The sequence below is a fragment of the Cyclopterus lumpus genome, chromosome 4, assembly GCF_009769545.1.
Source record: "Cyclopterus lumpus isolate fCycLum1 chromosome 4, fCycLum1.pri, whole genome shotgun sequence".
NCBI lineage: Eukaryota > Metazoa > Chordata > Actinopteri > Perciformes > Cyclopteridae > Cyclopterus > Cyclopterus lumpus.
The window spans coordinates 2,036,473-2,059,989 of NC_046969.1; the positions used below are offsets into that span (position 1 = coordinate 2,036,473).

General features: G+C 45.1%; 1 protein-coding gene across 1 annotated transcript in view; it reads right to left on the reverse strand.

The window, feature by feature from the left end:
- The window catches only part of LOC117729327 (inactive N-acetylated-alpha-linked acidic dipeptidase-like protein 2), a 256,016-nt gene that overhangs the window by 3,221 nt on the left and 229,278 nt on the right, over positions 1-23,517 (reverse strand). Inside the window, 1 exon segment of the mRNA XM_034530303.1 lies at positions 16,925-17,018. Within this exon segment, the coding sequence (XP_034386194.1) occupies positions 16,925-17,018 (94 nt within the window).

Sequence of the window (23,517 nt, forward strand, 5' to 3'; positions counted from 1 at the left end):
AGCATACTGGTCAACAGAACTCGTGTGTGTTGTATTTCTTTGGATCAGAGTGTGTCACAGTAGGTCGGGAACACAGCGTGATTTATCTGAGGGAAAGACAGTTGGGACAAAAATAGACAAATAAATCTGTTCTCTCCTACACATTTAAATGGCTCTGGCTCCTCACAGCCAGCTGGGACTCATGAAATATTGTTTGATTGTTGTAATCCATCACATCTTTTGACACACAGGGATTCGTGTGCATGTATTTGTATTTGGGTGTACAGTTGAGACTCGGCCTCCTGTGATAAGAGCTGCAGAGAGAAGAGAGAGAAACTACAAGACGTCTTCAGAATGATGCTTTTATTCAATGGAATTTGTTTTACTTTTTAGTTCACTTTGACTCAAGATGTTTATGAATGCTGTTGTTGGGTAAAATCTAGGTTTAATTGATTCTCATTATGCTATATTGATATAGGTTCTTAAAGAAGCCTGGCTCAAATTATTGTTGTATGACATGAGTACTGAAGACTGTAATGAACAGTAATTTAGAAAATCATATATTTGCCTGGTCTTAACTATGCATGAGGTGAATTCATGGTCTTCCTCCCTCAGCAACATCCTCTCCTGTAGCTCTCTTTTTACAGTAGCTGATTTTGGGGTATTATGTCTATGACTGGGGAAACAAAAACATTGCATTTTTATGCCATACAGCAGATGGTCCAGCCTTCTGCCTCCTGCCATGGCCCCGCTGATGCCCACCTTTCTCTATCTCCTTCTGTTTACATGGATCATAGTTATATCTGGACCCTGGTTATGCCCTCCTATTATTATTATTATTATTAGTTGCATTGCTATTAGTATTGCCAATACCATTACTGCTTTTATTATCATTATTATTATATTACATCCACAGTTGCGGCTTTTTCATCATGCCTACAACTCTCATTATATGAATCATTTCTGTCATATTCATTGAATGTGCTGTAACTCTGTAACTCTGTTCATTCTGTACACATGACATCTCTTGCTTCTGTCCATCCGGGGAGAGGGATCCTCCTCTGTTGCTCTCCCCAAGGTTTCTTCCTTCCTCCACCGTTAAAAGGATTATTAATAGTTGTTCCTGATCCGATGTGAGGTCCCGGGACAGAGGATGTCGTATGTGTACAGATTGTAAAGCCCTCTGAGTTAAATTAGTAATTTGTGGTTTTTGGGCTATACAAAATAAATTTAATTTAATTGATTTAACTGGTTAGATGATCAATGGATACATTAGTATTAGACATACTATTTCTTTCACTCATTTCTAAAAAACATGCACGCAATATCAGACATCTTGTCCCAAAGCGATGCAGAAAAACTGGTTCACGAGTTTGTTACTTCTAGACTAAATTACTGCAACTCCTTGTCCACGGTCATCAAAACAGCAAATGAGAGCGTTTCTTTTCAGATAGGACAAACAGCATTCTGTTCAGAGACTTATACAAATATTCTTTTTGTTAAGACGCCGAGTGAAACCGCGCTCCCAGATATATCGCAATTTACCCATGGACAAACTCGAAAGTTCACAACCAAGGACATGGTACTGAGAGAAACTTGGAAAAAGGGAAAAATCCAACTGGGTAACAGAACTCTCTACTTTGACCACGACTATGCGACTGAGAGTCAAGAAGCGCAGGGAATACAACGGGATAAAGAAAGCCTTAAAGGAAAATGGGATTCACTTCCAAACACCATACACACATATCTGGATCCACTGGGATACTGGGACCCAAACATACGTTCACACACAAGAAGCGCAGCGGGAGCTGAAGAGATGTGGATTCCCTGTGTAAGAGCTCGAGACTACCAAATCAGAGAGCTCCGTGAACTTTTGGGATGGCAGCAGGCATCGGGTCGCCGAGAGAAAGGACCAGCCATGGCACAGAGAGCGAGGGATAAACTTCGCACCGAGACATGTGAGACGTTATAATAGATTGTTGAAACTCAACTCACTATTATGGAATTTTATTGTTCAGATTTAGTGAATAAACGACCATTTACAAAAATCTGTGATACATTTCATGCATTTTTTTCCCCCCCCAAATGGAGCTCTAGCGTAAGTTCAGACAGGAAGACCGAACCCCTCAGCCCGCCATCTATTCCTCACATTCCTGCCAATCATTCCTCACACATGCTCACTCATTGTTTACTTGCTGTCATTGTTCTGCGCCGTCAATCATGACACCAGCTGCGCAGATCAGCTGATCCCCTCTATCCAATCAGCACACGGAAACAATGACACGGTTAGCCAATCATCTTGGTGCTGTCTTGTTTAAATATGACTGTCTCTCTACCTTCAGTTCTTTCATGCTGCTGTTACGCACCCCTCCACCTCCCCATCTCCGCCCAGTCTCCACGGATCCATCAGCTTCATCAACTCATCATTCCATCATCATCATCATCATTACCAGGTCTGGACTCCACGGGGGGTGGGTGGGGGTCTATCTGGTTGCTGATCGGGGCGTCGGCCCTCAATTGCAAATCTCCCCGTAGAGTCCAAGCGCCAAAGACTCTGAGACTTCATCATTTCATATCATCTGTTAACAATAACATGCATCCTTTCTTTATCTAACTGGTCTCTCCCTGATTGAAATGATATTCTCATTTGATAATGTTACTTTGACCACAAGTCACTGCATTCTCGCTCCTCAGCTGTCATTTCCTTTAACCCCATTTATCGCACTATTGCAGCAACTATGCCAAATTGTGCATCAACCAGCTACCTTATGCTGCTGCAAATAAATACAGTACACAAACACAATAACCAACCTCTCCTTTAGATTAATCATGCTGCATGTGTTACCTACTCCAGCCAGCTAACTTGCAAGGTAAGCTCTACTGTTTCAGGAGTATTCCAGGTTTCTCAAGTGGCATAAGGCCTTAACCACATCTCAGACCAGCATGCACAAACAAATATCTAGGGCTCTACAAAGAGTTGATCATAATATGAATACTCTATTTTAAACCTGTTCTTTTGTTTCTTGTTTTGAGACAGATTTATCATGCTGCTGCTGTTGCGCATCATCCTGAGTGAAGATGACATTAGAAGGGTTACCATTGACAACTTGCCTGAGACTGTTGATGACTTCCATGAACCGGCCTCCCCCGTTGGCCCTGCTGATGCCCCCCCCCCCCTCTCTACCTCCTTCTGTTTCATGGATTGGAGTTCCATTCATACATTGTCATATTCATGTAATGTGTTCATGTAACTTTGTAAATGCTGTTCATTCTGTACACATGACATCTATTGCATCTGTCCATCTGTCCTAATAGAAGTTATAGGACAAATACTATATATAAATATGTTGGCATAAAACTTTAAGGCCTTAATAAGATAACACATTGTACTACATTGCAAGTGTTCCTCTATAGTCTAGTGGGTAACACACGCAATATACACTTTTATGTTCTGAGTGGGGTGGATCGAACACATCGTTTCTTATTATTAACCAGCATTGTTTTATTGCAATGTAAAAAAACAACATCGATAACGGTTGTATGCAACATTAAATCCATGAATGAACACGCAGCTTTAATTGACTTTTACTGCAGAAATGTGAGATTGAAACATTGAGGTGTGCTAGTGCTTCAACACACTGTTACACGGCTGCTTTATTTTCAGTCTGCCACCAGATGTCGCTGTTCTTCTTCAAAGTGAAGCCCGAAGCGACAAATCCTTGTCGGTACAAATAGGAAGAAAGCCTCAATGCTTCTCAATTCTTCACAGGGCTTTATGAACAATCAGGACACACTGGGAAGACACACGGGAAGCATACAGGGTGTTACATAGATGCAGTATTACTCTGGTCCTTTTCAAACATTTTGGTAAAACTACACAATTCAAGAGATTCATTTGATCCCATTTGCCTTATTGTCCAATTTGACGGTCTAAATATTACCAATTGTAGAGATAAGATATTCCTGGCCTTATAATGTTGTCAAAACAACAAATACATTTGCAAAAGGACTTTGGCATTTTTCAAGCTAAAAAATATATTTTGTGCAGTATAATCCGTTTTAATTTCATAATAAATAAAAAAACAAGTTAAATTGCTTTGACAATGTAATATTTTCCAATATTTGACAAAAAATGGAAAATAATGGAACCTGTATTTATAAAACATTGTCAAATAGTGTGGATAAAAATGAGTCTCTACAACCTGTATTTGAACTATTTCCATTTGTACAACCTATACCCGTCTCCTTTGCCTTGAGTTCAGCAGCCTGCAGTTCAGTCAAAGTTTCAAGAGTTTTTGTCACCTGTCAATCAAGGCTTCCCAGGGCTAAAGAGTGCATAATTTGGTGCTGCTGTGTGAAGAACCCAATTAATTTACAACACCAAAAGGACACGGGACTTCAATGTCCAGTATGAAACCGTCATTTCTTTTTTGCTCAAGTCAGTGTTTCTCATTCAATGTTGGCAGCCAGTGGGAACCAGAACTGATCGAGAGGAGAAAGTGGGAGCAGACAAAGTGAAGACAGAGGCTACAGCTAGGTGTATCATTTCTCTCTCATTATTCTCAGACAGGGAAGCATAACCATTCAATCTAGGTCTTAATGGGACAATGTTTACATGCTTGGACAGAGCTGTGCCACTGGACAATGGCCTCACTGTACAATAAGCTGAGGCCCTATAATAAATCAAGAGCTTGAAAGAGACGAAGCGACACACTCCATTTTGTAAATTATAGACATTCATTTTATCCAAACTCTTAAGACTGTATAGTGTGCATTTTCTTATTCTAAATCAACACATGTGGTGCAAAGAAACTCAAATACTATATTGATTATCTATTCATAAATCTCACTCTGACATCCTGTACTTGTGGGTCTTTCTTGGTGCGTAACAAAAGCAACACAACACTTTATTTTCTCAGAGTTTGCAAGACAGCACACAGACTAAATGTATCAAAGCCTCTGTCTCGTCTTTCAAAGGTCATCTTAACATTCAAGGACATAGTCCTTGCATGCTCTCAGACTGTGAATGAATAAGTGCCTGAGAGGTTGTACCGCATGCTAACTGCTGAATATTTGACAATGTTAATTTATACAGTCTAATTCAGACCTCGACTAAAGGACTGTGTTTGTTACATTCATGCCCAAAGGGTTCAACTTGCATATTATCAATCACTTGATGTACTTCATACACAGAGGAGAACTTTCCTGAATTTAATTTTGTGTCTGTATTGACAATCTGTCTAGCTTAAAACTGATTTGATGTTATTCCCCTCTACTACAATACATCAGACACTGCGGGTATAGGTGGTGCCACTACAATTGTACAGTACACCAAATTCCACTGTCTGCCTACTGTACCTGATATTAACATAGCTCACAGAGTTGTCCCCCAGGTATACCTTGTGCATGTTATCACAGGGTAATATCACTGTATGGAGAGTTAGCATAACACTTTACATTTCTATACAAAAGTTTGCTTAAATGTATCTCAACTCTGCTGTGGAATTGATAAATTTAGCTAAACACATTAACCTTTTTTTATGGGAGAGATAGTCAATGGAAAAGGCTTAGTGTGTGTGGATGTTTAGTAGTGTATGTGTATGGTAACAGTGATTTTTGCATGCCAGAAAGTTATGTGCACACTCATGGGTCTCTCATTTGTGTTTGGTCTCACCAAATGGGGGTTCATTTAACGTACAATAATAATGTCATTCTTGCTTTTTGTGCGTCAATTTTATGCCACGCACTTTACTGACTGCAATGTAAACCCATATGTGTGAATATAATACACTCAGAGCAAGTAACATTGTATAAAACTGCAGCCATTTCCTTTTAAAGATGTGACATGAAATTACACGCGAAAAGCCAAACATTTATAATCTTGGGCTATTTATACACCTTCCCAGAAGATCAGGTTTATATGTGCATAGCATTTAATTTGTGTGTGTTCGTGTTTGTTGGAGAGGGTATTGGGGATTGAAGCTTAGACTGGCTGGACAGTGAACATGAGTCCAAAAACAGCAGCCACATTCTCACAAGCATACACACTATGCTGTGCATAGGACAGCGTTCTGTCTATAGTCCAAGAATTTGTGTTTTAAAATGTTTTCAGTTTCCATGAGAAAGCTTCCCATGTACTAGTGTTAAGGGGAAGTCAACTCCCCTCCTGAACGCATCGCTCTCTCTCTTCCGGTAAGCGTATTGCATCACTTCCGGTTGCCAGCTTAGCAGCTAGCGATGTTTTCCTCCTCTCCCCCTCCCGCTCCCTCTTGCTCAGAGTGTCTCATGTATAGCCATTCCTCTGCCTCCCTTAATGATAACGGTACATGCAACAAGTGTAGTTCATTTGCTGGTTGGAGGCAGTTCTAAGTGGGTTAGATGCACGGCTCCGCACCATCGAAGCTCAGACAGTTACGTTAGTTAGCCCGCCTCCCCCATAGCGGGTCGGAGCCGCTAGCGGTAGCTTCTGTTAGCTATTCCTCGGCAGCCCCCGAGCAGCCGGATGGCTGGGTGACTATTTGAAGGGGTAACTGTTCATGACTCCCGACTAAGGCGGTCCGAGGTCACTAAAATTAATGTGGAATCGGTGTGTGTAGTTTTCTCTGGCCCTCTCCCCAATTTAATCAATGATGACATGTATAGCTGCATGTCATCATTCAACCGCACTTTCTGGGGAGGCGAGACGGCATTCATCTCACTTGGGATGGAGCGCGTCTCATTTCTGCAAACATGGCGAAGTTGATTAGCGGACTTAATCCATGACCCAGAGTTCAGATCAGGAAGCAGAAGCAGAGTTGTAGTCTTCCACCCTTCTCTGCACTTCCATTCGAGCAGTTACCCACCCTTAACCTTAACTCTATAGAGACTGTGTCTGTCCCACGGCCACTTAAATTAATTAAATCAAAAGTAACCAGAAGAGGAGTCATACAAAATAACCTCATACAGGTTAACAACACTAGTGCAACAAAACAAGAGAATTAAATGTGGACTCCTAAATATTAGATCTCTGTCATCTAAAGCTGTATTAGTAAATGATTTAATATCAGACAATCACATTGACTTATTGTGTCTTACTGAAACCTGGCTGCGTCATAAAGAATATGTCAGCCTAAATGAATCAACTTCTCCAAGTCATATTAATACTCACATTCCTCGAGGCACCGGCCGAGGAGGTGGAGTAGCAGCCATCTTTGACTCAAGCCTATTAATGAATCCTAAACCTAAATTAAACTACAACTCATTTGAAAGCCTTGTTCTTAGTCTTTCACATCCAACCTGGAAAACATTACAGCCAATCCTATTTGTTATACTGTACCGGCCACCAGGTCCATATTCAGAATTTATATCTGAATTTTTTAGAGTTTCTATCAAGTTTAGTCCTTAAAACTGATAAGGTTATTATTGTAGGAGATTTTTATATTCATGTTGATGTCAATAATGATTGCCTTAGTGCTGCATTTATCTCATTGTCGGACTCGATTGGCTTCTGTCAGAGAACACAAAAACCCACTCACTGCTTTGGCCACACCCTCAACCTTGTTCTTGCATGTCAGAATCAGAAACTTTTAATAGCCAAGTAGGTTTACACCTACAAGGAACTTAGCGTGGTGGGTGGTGCAACATAGGACATAACAAGCAACAAAGTGCAGACGAGACATAGAATAAAATGTACAGTGTAAGATAAAGTGCAATTATAAAGTGTATGTAGTGTTTAAGTTAAAGTGATGTGTGTTATTTAAGTGTGCTGGTATGTGCAGAGGAGTGACCCGTGGAAAATGGTCCAAGGGATTCAAGAGTCCAGGGGTGGTAAATAAATAGTCCAGGGGTGTTAAATAGACCAGGGGATGGAAGAGACCGTCAGTGGGGGATCCGGGCTCCGTTGATGAAAACAACAAAAAACAAGGAGCACCAAATCACCGAGGTCAGACCATTACCTCATACGTTTTGAGTTCATACTCCCGGAGTATACAAATAAGAACAACCCCAGGTTTCTCTTTAGCACTGTAGCCAGGCTGACAGAGTCACAGCTCTGTGGAGCCGTGTATTCCTATAGACCTCAGTAGTAATCACTTCATGAACTTCTTCAATGAAAATATTTTAACTATTAAAAGGCAAGATTGATGATCTACTGCCCTCAACTACTGCCGATCTGTCCTCAAGTGGAGTGAACTTGGAAACAGCTGTATGCCCTGCTGTGTATTTGAATGGCTTTTCTCCCATTAACCTAGACCAATTGTCTTCAACGGTTTCTACTTCTAAACCGTCTACCTGTGTCAAGATCCCTGTCTGACCCAGTGTGTGTTTACCTCTGTTCTCCCAAGTCTCCTTACCTCATGTGTCTGTCATCCCCTGTTTGTGTTTTTGCCTTGTGCTCGTTGTGTGGGTGTGTACCTCCAGACGCTGCCCGTGGCCACTCCCCTGAGTGGTGCACAGCTGTTCCCGTGTGGATCATCACCGGCTCCATATCAACCCTGGTCGTGCAGGCCTGGGTTGTCAGTCTGTTACGTCTTCTGCCCTGGTAGTTCCCACTGCCGCTCCATGAGATTGTCCACTGGCTCGTTACGCTCGGTAACTCTCTCTCTCCTTGTTCGCAGAGTACCTGCTCTCTTCTGCCTGCCTCCGGTGTTGTGCCTCGGGACTCACACCGTGATTAGCTGTGCCAACCTCCGACGTCGATCCTCGGGACTCACGCCCCGACCCGCCTGCCTCCGGTGTTGTGCCTCGGGACTCACACCGTGATTAGCTGTGCCAACCTCCGACGTCGATCCTCAGGGCTCACGCCGCGACCCGCCTGCCTCCGGTGTTGTGCCTCGGGACTCACACCGTGATTAGCTGTGCCAACCTCACGGAATAAAGTTCCTTATCCCTATCCTGTCTCCTGTGTTCTGCTCTTGAGTCCTAACCCTGTTCTCCCGTGACAGAACAGACTGACCAACATGGATCCAGCGATCACCGGATCAGCTAAGCTGGCTGGACACGGAACGCTGCTGGCTGAACATCGGCGGATGTTAACGGACATGGCTGAAGTGCAAAGGTCCATGTCCGCGGAGGTATCCCAGATCGGCCGCTTAGTGCAGGACCTGACCCGTCAAGCCAGTCATCCGCCTGCTCCAGCACTCCTCTCTCCAGATCCCGCCCGGCAGATGCGGGAGTCCCCCGTGCTGTCTCCAGATTCCTACGATGGAACACTTGGGAGGTGTCGGGGATTCCTATTTCAATGCCGGCAGGTGTTCGACCGCCAGCCCCAGACATTTGCTTCGGACCGGTCCAAGATTTCCTATGTGGTGGGTTTACTACGGGGTAGAGCGCTGGACTGGGCCACGAATACGCTGGGCATTAACCGGCCTAGTTCTGTGGATTATGGGACTTTTTTGGAGGATCTACGGAGGGTCTTCGATCACCCAGTGGATTCGGAGGACGCGGCCCAGCGCCTTCTCCGCTTACAACAGGGCAGGACGAGTGTAGCGGAACACTCCGTGGATTTCCGCATTCTCGCCGCCGAGTCCGGATGGGGAGAGACCGCGCTTCGGGGCGTGTTTCTTTACGGACTGTCGGAAGCCGTGAAGGACGAACTCGCCAGCTCCAATAAGCCCGATTCGTTGGAGGAGCTAATAAGACTAACGATCGGGCTGGATAACTGGATGCGGGAGAGACAACGGGAGCGGAGCTACAAGTCTCAGAAAACATCACCCGTGACGTCATCGTTTCCCAACTTCCGGTCGCGAGTCCCTGAGGCAGCCCATCAGGGCGAGCGTTCGGGGTCTCGGTCTCCATGGCCGCTCCCCTCTTCCACCTCGGAGGTGGAGCCTATGCAGCTCGGCCGTGCTCATCTCTCTTCTCAGGAGAAGGAGAGACGGCTAGGAGCAGGTGAGTGCCTGTATTGTCGGACATTCAGTTTCCTCCTGTCCAGTTCGCCCAAACGGGGGCGCTCGCCAGTAGTGGTTGGAATACTGGTGAGCAAACCTGAGCCCTCTTCCAACTCCCTCTCAAGACTGTTGTTGCCTGCTTTCCTCTCCTTACACTCCCGTTCTCTCGCTCTCTCTGCTCTGGTGGACTCCGGAGCAGAACAAAATTTCATGGACCCGGGGATGGTAACCAGTGCCCAGATTCCAGTGGAGACTCTAGAAAGCCCGCTAGTGGTCAATGTCCTGGATGGCAGCTTCCTAGCCAGGGTCACACACCGAACTCTGCCGCTTCAGCTGATCCTGTCCGGGAACCACCGAGAGAGACTCCGGTTCTATGTCTTTTCATCTCCTCAAAACCCTCTAGTTCTGGGCCACCGATGGCTCACCACCCATAATCCACAAATCGACTGGGCAGCGGGTAGGATTTCTTCCTGGAGCCCCTACTGTCATGCCAGCTGCCTGAGATCTGCACTACCCCCTGGGGAACGCCCTCAGGGTAACCTCGTGCCTCATTCCGACCTCACCTCCGCAGAGTCGCAGGCTCTATCCTTGCCGCCTCACCGTCTCTACGACTGCGCTATTGACCTCCACACTGGCGCGTCGTTCCCTTCCAGTCGGTTGTACCTGTCCAGACCAGAGAAGGTCTCCATGGAGGAGTACATATCGCAATCCTTGAAGGCTGGAATAATTCGCCCCTCCTCGTCACCACTCGGAGCTGGGTTCTTCTTTGTCGCGAAGAAGGACAAGACTCTCCGGCCCTGCATTGACTATCGGGGGCTGAATAGCATCACCACCCGGAACAAATACCCCATGCCACTGATCAACTCAGCGTTTGAACCTCTGGCTGGGGCCACGATCTTCACCAAGCTCGACCTCCGCAACGCGTACCACCTGGTGCGGATCCGGGAGGGGGACGAGTGGAAGACGGGGTTCAACACCCCCCTCGGCCACTTCGAGTATCTGGTCATGCCATTTGGACTCACTAACATGACATTCTCATCTATTCCGCAGATCTTCTGGAGCACCAGCGTCATGTGTGAATGGTCCTCCAACGCCTACTGGAGAACAAGCTGTTTGTGAAGGCAGAGAAGTGTGAGTTCCAAGTAACCTCTGTTCGGTTCCTGGGATTCATCATTGAGACGGGGCAGGTGAGGGCTGATCCGGAGAAAGTCAAGGCGGTAATGGAGTGGCCGACCCCCGCCTCTAGGAAACAGCTACAGCAGTTCTTGGGGTTTGCTAACTTCTATCGCCGTTTTATCAGGAACTACAGCAAGCTTGCAGCCCCCCTCACGAGACTCACCTCCACCAAGACCAGGTTCTCATGGACGCCGGAAGCCAGTCTGGCATTTGGACTCCTTAAGGAGCGGTTCAGCTCCGCCCCCATCCTGATCCAGCCCGATGACACCCGACAGTTCGTCGTCGAGGTGGATGCCTCGGACACAGGCGTGGGGGCTATCCTGTCACAGCGCTCGGACTCTGACTCCAAGCTTCGCCCTTGCGCATACTTTTCGCGCCGCTTGACCCCGGCGGAGGGGAATTACGATGTCGGAAACCGGGAGCTGTTGGCTATTAAATTAGCGTTGGAGGGGTTGAGACACTGGCTGGATGGGTCCGCTCATCCGTTCATGGTCTGGACAGACCATAAAAATTTGGAGTATATTCGGACGGCCAAGAGGTTAAATTCTCGCCAAGCGCGGTGGTCGCTATTCTTTGGACGTTTCGACTTCTCTATCTCCTACCGTCCAGGGAACAAGAATACCAAGCCCGACGCTCTCTCTCGCCAGTTCTCACCCGAGGACCACTTCCCCTGTCCTGGTACCATTCTCCCGGCAACCTGTGTGGCAGCTTCTCTCACGTGGGAGATTGAGGCGGTGGTGCTAGATGCTCTCCGGACCCTGCCAGACCCCGGTGGCGGGCCTCCCGGCCGTCTCTTTGTTCCTCCGCCTGCACGTTCCCAAGTGCTTCAATGGGCTCATAACTCCCGTTTCTCCTGTCACCCGGGCATCAGGTGCACCATCAACATGCTCCGGCGGACCTTTTGGTGGAAGTCGCTGGAGGCGGACACCAGAGAATGCTCTACCTGTTCCCGCAACAAGTCGTCACATCGACCCTCTTCCGGGCTGCTGCAACCACTCCCGGTGCCACATCGTCCCTGGTCTCACATTGCCTTGGACTTTGTCACAGGCCTGCCACCCTCACAGGGGAACACGGTCATCGTCACGGTGGTAGACCGCTTTTCCAAAGCTGCCCACTTCCTCGCGCTGCCCAAGCTCCCCTCTGCCCGGGAGACGGCGGATATGGTGGTCAACCATGTGTTCCGGTTGCACGGGATTCCGGCGGACATCGTGTCGGACCGTGGTCCCCAATTCACTTCCCAGGTCTGGAGAGCCTTCGGCCAGGCTCTGGGCGCAACAATTAGCCTGTCCTCCGGATTTCACCCCCAGTCTAACGGGCAGACTGAGAGGCTAAACCAGGAGCTCGAGGCCTCCCTCCGCTGCATGGCCGCATCAAACCCTTCTAGCTGGAGTACTTACCTGTCCTGGATAGAGTACGCCCACAACTCCCTTACTTCTTCGGCCACTGGTCACTCGCCATTCGAGGTCTCTCTGGGATACCAGCCCCCCCTGTTCCCTGCTCAGGAGGTGGAGACAGCCGTTCCCTCGGTGCAGCTCCACATCCGTCGCTGTAGGAGGGTGTGGAAGGATACCAGAGCCGCTCTTCTCCGTACGGCGGAGCAAAATAAACGGGTGGCAGATCTGCGCCGCGTTCCGGCTCCTTCCTACCAGGTCTGTCAACGGGTGTGGCTCTCGGCGAAGGATATCCCGCTAAAGACCGAATCCCGGAAGCTGTCCCCCCGGTTCATCGGCCCATTTGAGATCCAGGCCATTATTAATCCATCTGCGGTTCGACTGAAACTCCCCTCATCTTTGAAGGTCCATCCGACATTCCATGTCTCTTTGATCAAGCCGGTGTCCACCAGTACTCTGTGCCCTCCGGCCATACCCCCTCCGCCTGCCCGACTCATCGACGGGGGCCCGGTTCACACGGTCAGGAGACTTGTGGATGCTCGCCGGTGGGGGCGGGGCTTCCAATTCCTTGTAGACTGGGAGGGATACGGTCCAGAGGAACGCTCATGGGTGCCCCGTTCGAGAATCGTGGACCCCACTCTAATCCAGGATTTTCGTCGGCTACATCCGGAGAAGATGGGCAGGGCGCCGGGAGGCTCCCGTTGAGGGGGGGGGGGTACTGTCAGGATCCCTGTCTGACCCAGTGTGTGTTTACCTCTGTTCTCCCAAGTCTCCTTACCTCATGTGTCTGTCATCCCCTGTTTGTGTTTTTGCCTTGTGCTCGTTGTGTGGGTGTTTACCTCCAGACGCTGCCCGTGGCCACTCCCCCGAGTGGTGCACAGCTGTTCCCGTGTGGATCATCACCGGCTCCATATCAACCCTGGTCATGCAGGCCTGGGTTGTCAGTCTGTTACGTCTTCTGCCCCGGTAGTTCCCACTGCCGATCCATGAGATTGTCCACTGGCTCGTTACGCTCGGTAACTCTCTCTCTCCTTGTTCGCAGAGTACCTGCTCTCTTCTGCCTGCCTCCGGTGTTGTGCCTCGGGACTCACACCGTGATTAGCTGTGCCAACCTCCGACGTCGATCCTCGGGACTCACGCCGCGACCCGCCTGCCTCCGGTGTTGTGCCTCGGGACTCACACCGTGATTAGCTGTGCCAACCTCACGGAATAAAGTTCCTTATCCCTATCCTATCTCCTGTGGTCTGCTCTTGGGTCCTAACCCTCTTCTCCTGTGACAACCTGTCTCTTGGACCCCATCCCAACGAGGCTGCTTAAAGACGTGTTGCCTTTAATTGGCACCTCTCTGTTGGATATTGTCAATGTGTCTTTGCTAACAGGGCATGTACCAGATTCCTTCAAAGTAGCTGTAATTAAACCTCTCCTAAAGAAGCCCACTCTTGATCCAGAGGTCTTGGCTAACTACTGTCACACCTATATGTCAAGTTGGGTTTTTGTCCTGTCTCCATGTTTGTTTTGTGACTTCCTGTTTTATTTTGGAAATTAACTCTCCTTTCGTTTCAGGTTCCGTGCCCTTCCTCTTGTGTCACCAGTCTGATTGTCTTCCCTGATTCCTGATTGTGTCCACCTGTTTCCCCACTGTATGTCAAGTTGGGTTTTTGTCCTGTCTCCATGTTTGTTAAGAAATGTTTGTTAAGTAATAAATATACTGTTAGTTAAACCTCCACTCTGCGTCCGAGTCCTCTTCCACAGTTCCCGCCGCGTGACAACTACAGACCGATCTCTAACCTTCCTTTCCTCGCTAAGATCCTTGAGAAAGTGGTCGCAGATCAGTTCAATCAGGATAGACAAGTGAATGATTAATAGTTCATGTTTATTATAATGCCAGATGATGTGTCCATGGGTTACGCTGAAACGTTTGGCGCTTGAACTCGGCGGGGAGATTTGAGATCGCGCTGTGTTTGCACTGAGCGGCAGCAATAAATGAATCCCCCCGAGGAGTCCAGACACTGGTGGTGGTGGTTGAGGTCCTCCTGGAGTTGGCTGGAGATGCGATGGGCTGCTGAATCTGAGAAGGCGGATGGTGCTGGGGAAGCGGAGGGTCGCGGTTGATCAGCTGGTAGACTTGTGACTCCTGACAGTGACAGCCGGTATGGAATGTGAGCTGATGGTGAGGGGCCATACAGATGGGGCCTACGAGCCTGGTGTGAGGGTATGGTCTTCCTGTCTGAACTTACGCTAGAGCTTCATTTGTGTGACTTTCTACATAATAGTTTATTTGAGGAATTTCTGTCAGGATTTAGAAAACACCAGCACATAAACAGCACTGGTATAAACTACAAATGACCTCCTAATTGCATCAGATAAAGGACTCATCTCTGTACTTGTTTTCTTGAACCTTAGTGCTGCGTTCGACACCATTTAGTGCTGCGTTTGACAACATTTAGTGCTGCGTTCGACACCATTTAGTGCTGCGTTTGACAACATTTAGTGCTGCGTTTGACAACATTGATCATGACATCCTATCACACAGACTGGATCAGTCGATTGCCATTTCAGATACCGCACTAAGTTGGTTTAAATCAGTGGACAGCAACTTTTGTAAGCCCAAGATCCCTGACCTCTGCCTTGGTGACAGGCAAGATCTACCTATTGAGGCGTTGAGAGAAAAAGACTGTCCATTGTAATTAAATGAAATCAAACACTTTGGTCCAGCTTTCAAATTGATGTGACCAAGAACACACTAAATGACTTAATTTCAGTGCAACATAAAAAGGAAATTATTTGTTAACGGCACACTGAATAAGAAAAAACACATTTGCAATGAGCAGGCTGGATGAACTACCAATATTAATGTTGTATTTATCAACTGAAGTTAATACTGACAACATTCTCAGTCAGTGCAACTAATGTAAGTGCAGTTCAGGCCTGTGTCCCATCACAATGCCATCAGAAGTCATGTAACTCAAGTCAGTGATTGCTGTGACTGAACACTGTCTGTGAGTGCCTTGTAGTTGGGATCATAAGTCTGTGAGGTGTCTCTCAGTAAGCCGGCTCCTGGACTTTTGGTGATTTTATGAACTCCACTTACGCGGTTTTCGGGACAAATTTTGCATTCATGAAAGTTTTCACGTTTGGGATTCGTTCTGAACTCAGACCGTTGGCGATTACATTCTCGTCAACTCTCCAGACAGTTTCAGATTTAAATTATCTGAAAATGCATTCGCTTTCCGCTTTGACATGATTTTAATAATGGTGATTGTGCATACGTCATTTTATTTTGGAGAGCGACAGGGAAAGTCTCCGAGATTGACCTGTCGATCACGATCGACGGGTTGGCGACAACTAGTTTAAATCCTATTTATCAGATTGATCTCAATTTGTATTTGTAAACGATGAAGCCTTGATGACCACCAACGTTAATCATGGAGTTCCTCAAGGTTCTGTGCTTGGACCAATTTTATTTACCTTTTTTATATATGCTTCCTTTGGGCAATATTATCAGGAAACACTCCATAAACTGTCATTGTTATGCAGATGATATTTAATTATATCCATCACTCAAACCAGAAGAGACTAACCAGCTCGCTAAACTTCAAGCATCTCTTAAAGACATAAAAACATGGATTGTGGAGGTCTGGATCGTGGTCCATGCCTACTACTCATTATTCATAATTTGTCATTCATAGGATGTGTAACGCTGTTCATCTGTACACATGACATATTGCTTCTGTCCATCTGGGGAGAGGGATCCTCCTGTTGCTCTCCTGAAGGTTTCTTCCCTTTTTTTGCTGTGAAAGGTTATTTTCTATTTTTTGGGAGTTTTTCCTGATCCGATGTGAGGTCCTGGGACAGGGGTGTCGTATGTGTACAGATTGTAAAGCCCTCTGAGGCAAATGTGTAATTTGTGATATTGGGCTATATAAAATAAACTGAATTAAATTGTATTTTATCTTTACTTTGCTTTTGCTGTTTTCCAATGATCAAGTATTAGTCATAGACTTGTTTTAAATGCAGATAAGATCAAGTACATGGCATTTCTCATAATCCACCACCGTCTCCAACTATCCTTTATATCTTTTTTTCAGATTCATACAACAAATGAATCCGGCTTGATTTTATTCAAGATTTGTATTCAACACAAATCAAACAAAAAACGTTCTGTCTAAATTAAAGGCTTTTCTTAACCGTGAAACTATCATTCATTTCAATCAACGTTTGTCTGCACATAGAATATATATTTTGTCCCACTACCATCATTACAGCACCTAAACCCTGTCTGTCATAGTCCACTATGCAGGCCTAGTTTGAGGTACTATGACCCACTTAAATGGAATCCTCTGCAGACTATCCCTAAACTAATTTAGTTATGTTCTTAGGATATGTTAAAGGTTTATCTGATGTGTTTGATGTACTTGTTTTCAGGTCAGAAGTCTCCACAAGATTACCTGATTGAATTACATAACATTACCATCACTGCCATCACTACCATTGTATAATGATCAGTGTTACCTTTGAGTTTGTTTTGAACATCCAGGGCAATGTCTAGAGGGTAGAATGGCAGCACAGGATCATTGACCAGGCGGAGAATGGCTTCTGCTGTCATCTGTAGAAACACAGCCAAAAGGTTATGGATTAAGATAGTTATTTAGCCTCACTGATGCATACATGTATCATGTAAAGTCATGACAACTGAGGCAACTAGGGCAACTTAATTGATGAAGAGAGATGGTGAGTAGACCACAGACAGTATGTATAACACTTAAGCCCCATGGCGCCCAATTGGGCGCCTATTTACACATCATAGTTAGACTGTGTAAAATCTTAAAATAAACATGAGCAAATATATTGATGTTGTACATCAAATTAAACAAGAGAATGTGGGCTACAAGACTCAGTAAGCCATGTCCACACAACTCAAACACCAACTGAAAGAATTATGAAAATATCATAATTATCATTTTGTCAGGAGTCAGCCCACTCAGCACATTTCCGGAACTAGCAACCCGTAGCTCGGTGCTATCAGAAAAAGCCAGATAGCAAAAAGCAAGAGGACTCCACACAGATTCAAATGTCTTTTCAAAATCCTTCTGCACCAAAGCATCACCGAGATATGAGCCAAAGAACACAACATGAATCGATTTAGCGCTTAGTCACAAATGTTGCTTATTTTTTGAAAAAATTCATTTTTCTTCTTCTAAATCAACAAAGACTGCTATATTTGGATGTATTGAACACCATAAGTAATATAAAAGTGAAATATATGGTTTGGTACATGAGATAATTCAAATTGCCCAAATGCCCATTTCGCCTAATTTATCTGTACTAAAACCTCTCTAACTTTGTTCTGCTTTACTTTTTCAAAGTCAAACTTTGCAGAGAGACTGATCACATATTGTGCTATGATCTCTGATGTGCTTTGCGGTTTCTGTGCATCTTTCAAAGAGATAATCATCCTGAAAGTGCTTTTTTTTCCTAGGCGAACCTGGAAATTCAACTTTTGCTGTCTTTCATCTTTATTTACTCTTAACCAGTAACATATATACTAATATGTACACATCTGAACAGAAGCCCACATGTGTTGCCTTTATTATAACACCAACATTATTCAAATAGCCTTTGTGGTTGCAGAGCTACACCCTTTTTAGTTTGGGTATGATATTTCGAGCAGAAACCTAGAAAATAGCTTGGGGCTTAAAAGGTTAAAAATAATTATCTTAATTGTCCTAAACTTTGACCTTTGAGTACAATTAGAGATGTATTGATATCAAAGCTTAGCAGTCCATCATGGATGTAACTCATATTTATCAGCAATACAGATTGACAGATGCAGCAATTCAATCAGTCAATTCATGTTGTGTCTTGTCACCCATGCCGTCACATGCCTCAGATCTGATTATGCACAACACAACATAATTGTCGTATGTGTACAGATTGTAAAGCCCTCTGAGGCAAATTTGTAATTTGTGATATTGGGCTATACAAAATAAACTGAATTGAACACAGCTTTGTGTTCCAGATTGTAAATTGAAAATCTGAGAATCCATGCGAAATCTTGCTTTCATACTAAATTGACAAAAGCTGTCATGTTAGTTGGGAGAAAACATAATTGGAACACCTTTGGCTGCAGTGTGAGTAAACATTCATGGATTTCCCTGCCCGGGCTGGCACCCCATACTGAGAAGCTTCATCCAAATCATAGTGTGTCTGTCTGGCTCTGGTCTCACGGTGTTGTGTCTTTCATCTTGATGCAAACAGTGCCACCTATGTGGCCTCTTAGCAAGACATCGACAAGGATTTTTATTTAAGTGTAACATCACTGCAGCTTGCTGATTTAACCAACTACTCTGTATCAAATGACTGCTGGGATAAGTGATTATCGACCCCCTTATTCCACACCTAAGCTGTATCAATCTCACAGGAAATACACCGCTCACTGTAATAGAAGGCAGCTTGATCTCCAAGCTGTGTTCCCTGGAACAGCTACCAAATGCAAATTCAACATTTTGAATCTCTAGACCTTTTTATGCATTTAATTTGTCATGAAATAACGAGGGAACTGCGCCATTTATTTTAGTCTATCAAATAAAATTTTGAGGAACAATCACACAAACTAATATATTTTTACGTCAATAAAACCCTAATTCACCCCTCCCCACAATTGAATGAGGAATCTAGTCTGGGATCAAGGTTAGTAGCAATGTTTGGCCCAGATTATCTGGTAATGTGAGGGCTTTACAGATCCAGTCTTAAACCTCTCAAACCATTTTCCAAATCAGGGCTGACCCAATAAATTTCAACTATGCTTAATATTAAGGAGTTAAAATATGCATGATAACACATTACTAACTGAGCAGGACCATCATAGCCAATAAGAGAGACAAGCTGGAGCAGTTGGCGGTGATTTCAAGCAAGGTTAAGCATTCTTGCCCTTAACCCTCTTGAGTTGATGGACGCACTTACGCAGTTTACACAACGGACACGGGGAGCAGGGATCGGCCGGGGCGGCGACGGGACATGGGGAGCTGGGATCGAACTGGGTGCCGATGGGATACGGGGAGCTGGGATCGGCCGACGGGACACAGGGAGCTGGGATCGGCCGGGACGCCGACAGGACACAGGGGAGTCAGAACCGGCATGGACTGCGGCACGGAGGCGGCAGCAGGAACCGGTGGGGGCTATGCACGGAGGCAGAAGTGGGAACCGTCGGGGGCTGCGGCCCGGAAGCGGCAGCTGGAGACCAAGGGCGGAAGCGGGCGAGCACCTGCTGCACGTCTCGAGGCTGAGACCAAGCGGCAGGTCCCTCACTGTAGCTACAGCAGTCCTGGGGTAGACGAGCAGCTGTGGTCGTAAAGATGCCTTCCTGGCGTGTGAAGGGCTGGATACATGGAGCTGTCCTCTGCTGAGCTTGTCTTGGCCAGATTGTTCTGTCACGTCTATCACGGGGTGTGATGAGGCAAAAGCGCAGGGCAGGCGCAGAGGAAGTAGGCAGGAGTCCAGTTATAGGTGAAACAAAATAACTCTTTACATTAGAAAACCACACGAGGAACTCAGGTTAGAAGGCGAAGGGAAACACTGGATTTACTAGTAATGTGTTCTTTTGTGTCGAGGCTTCGAAGCGTGTGTCGAGTAATCCAGGAAGATTTTTGTGAAGCGCGTATCGAGGCTTGTGTTGATGACGTTTGAAGCCTCGCGAGCTGAGATGGTTCGTATTTGGTGCGCGATTCGAAATATAAAAAGGGGCAGCGAAACGCAATGGATTCCCCAATCACATTTTGTGGATTGGGACTTTATTGCGCATTTGTTTGCAAAGTATTCAAGCTTCTTTTTTTGCGATGGAACCAGCAAGAAAGAGGAGATGTTCCCCTATCTGGGAACATTTTGAGCTGATCTCTCTTAATAAGGTATGCACATAGTAATAATAACTAGTATATAATATTCTCTCTACCCCAGCTCCATCTGTGCCCTGTGAAAGGGTATTTTCTAAAGCACAGCACTCTGGAAATGTTGCTATTAAATTAAATTAAATAAAAATTAATAAAATGTTGTCCCTAGTAACATAAGCACAGTCTCTGCAATTTGTTTCCACTTTCCCTTTTGACCCCGTCATGGTATTATGAAGACAGACACCATTAATAAGTTCATAATTGATGTATTGGCATCACAAACATCATTCGTTCATTTATTAAATTCAAAGCTTCACACACACACACCAAAGTCATGGTGTCGTTATAATCACACTGCCTGTTTCACATTTATTGTCCACTTGATAGCGCAGTAGAGCAAATTAAGCATCATGAAGGCCCATGAGTGAACCAATTGGATGGAAAGCTTCAATGCTTCAGGAAGCTTCATCTCGCGATCACTAGGATTTACACAGGGAATATACAGGAACAGACGACAGGAACTAACAACAGGGACTAAACAGGGATTCACGACAGGATTTAACAACAATCTGGCAGGGGACAAGGGAAAGAATGGAAGTGTGTGTGTGTATATATATATATATATATATATATATATATATATATATATATATATATATATATATATATATATATATATATGGGGAGAAACCACAGGTGTAGGGCATGAGTAATCAGGGAGGCAGAGGAGTGGCTGAGGGCAAGTGAAGGGAATGAACAATCAACAGACACTGGGGAGACACAGAACTTACAGTGTTACAGTTAATAGAGTGATTGCACTGACTGGACTGTTTCTCGAGGATGACAAAGATCTGGACAGTATCTCTGACAAAGTCACCAGTTATATTAATTACTGTGTCGAGACTCATTCCCTGTAAAAAAATAAAAAACGTTTCCTAATAATAAACCTTGGGTGACAAGGGAAGTGAAAACTGCTTTTCTCAGCAGCACTAAAGATAGGATTAAAACTGCCCAAAAGGTATTAAAAGCTATAATCAAACAGGGTTGAAGGACATATGTCAAATAGTAACAAGGGGCGTTTGGAACGGAATTCATTATATTACTGGTTATGGGACCAGTAATCCCAGTTTGCCTGGTGCTGGGATCAATGTAAATAAATGAAGCAAATCAGTTCTTTGCCAGGTTCAATGAATTGGATTTCTCTGCATCTCACGAGAGCATCCTCGCTTCTCTTGCACTGAGTAGTCCTGACGACTGTAGCCCAGCCATTTTAATAAATGTTGAGGAGGCTCGACAGCAGTTAAAGCGCCTTAAGGTTAACAAGGCAGCGGGCCTTGATGGTGTTCATCCACGCATGCTGAAGGTATGTGCTGACCAGCTGCACTCAGTCCTTCATTCAATCTTTTCCTTGTCTCTGTCTTCATCACAAATTCCAGTAATGTGGAAAACATCTTGTCTCGTTCCAATCCCAAAGACAAACAGTGTGAGGAGTCATAGTCTTTCTAACCTGAGACCGATAGCCCTGATGTCTCACATAATGAAATGTTTTGAAAGGGTTAGGTCACCTGAGTAGACAGGTCTCAGTCTTCCAGGATCCCTTGCAGTTTGCATACAGGAAGGGTGTAGGGGTAGACGATGCACTCATTTCTATGCTCCACAGTATAGAAAGTCATCTTGAAACCACTGCCAGCTCTGTTAGGATCATGCTTTTAATACAATCCAACCACACCTTTTAGCTAAAAAACGTATGACTTTTAAACTGCACAATACAACTATTGCTTGTGTCTTGGATTACCTTTTGTCTAGACCGAGGTGTGCTTTCTGACACTATTTTAACTAAAACTGGAGCACCACGGAACAGTTGTATCCCCCTTTTTATGCTCACTTTATACAGCTGTCCTGTAACATCCAAAACTTCTCAGATGACACTGCTCTGGTCGGTCTACTGACCTGGCCTATAAATGGGAGGTTGACTCCTTTGTCAGCAGGTGTAATGAACATTTACAAATAATAATAGTGATAATTGCAGGTCAGCAGATATAAATTGTACATTCATATAAATTAGGGCTGGGCACGTTAACGCGTTATTAATGCGGCGACAATAATTCTATCATGCGTTAACGGCATTTCTTTTTTTTGCATTGAAAGGGGCTTAATACTGCTGCACACATTGACCGAGAACATGGAGAAATGCACTTTAAAATGGCTTTTTTCATTTTAAATCTCTACCAGACGGTGTAGTTAATAAAAGCAAAGCTATTTGTCATCACCAGAGTACTACGAGCATGAAGTACTACGAGCATAAAGTACTACGTGCATGAAGTACGTCTTAAAGGCGTTACGCAGCATTGAAACAACCAGTGGCGCGAAACTTCGTGCGGGAGAACTGTCGATAAACCAACGCAAGAAAAATGAACAACTGCCAAGTGGAGAGCAGCGGACTGCAGGCTGCTTCCTGCAGAGGAAGAGGTCGGTCTGAGGAGCGTCCTGAGAAACGCAACGAATGACAGCGCGTATGAGCCTCAAGACGCACCGTCGATTTGTATGAAACGGAGCGGACTACAAAGATGGCGGCGGGGTTAGTGTAACTGCTTTATTTTTTCAGAGGCTTTACAGACTAAAAAGCCCCCTCACAGTAAATTTCAGCTCTGTTAAGAATTTATATTCTGCATGTTAACTTGCTGATACTCCCAGAGTGCCTGTTATATTGTTCCGATAACATTACTTTAAAATAAAAGCGTGCAAAACACTAGTTTTTAATTCATTCTTGAATTTTGCGCATAATGCGATTAATCGCAGTTAATCACCGAAAAATCATGCGATTAAACAATTATATTTCTTCATCTTTGCCCAGCACAAATATAAATATCTAGGGGTCTATCTTGACAGTAAATTGAACTGGAAAAATAACACTGATGCTGTATTTAAAAAGGCTCAGTCAAGACTTTTCTTCTTGAGGAAGCTTAGATCCTTTGATATCAGCAGAAAGCTTCTTCATGTTTTTTATCAGGGGATCTTAGCTAGTGTCCTCTTCTACGCTGTGCTCTGCTGGGGGGGGGCGGCATTACTGCGGATGATAAAAACAGGATCAATAAGATGATCAAAAAGGCTGGTTCAGTGATTGGCCTTCCCCCGGACTCGGTCATGTTTTATGGGGCATCTTCTGGTTTTGTTTGTTCCTTGTGGTGTGTTTCTTTTTGGTGGCAAATGACTTTCCCC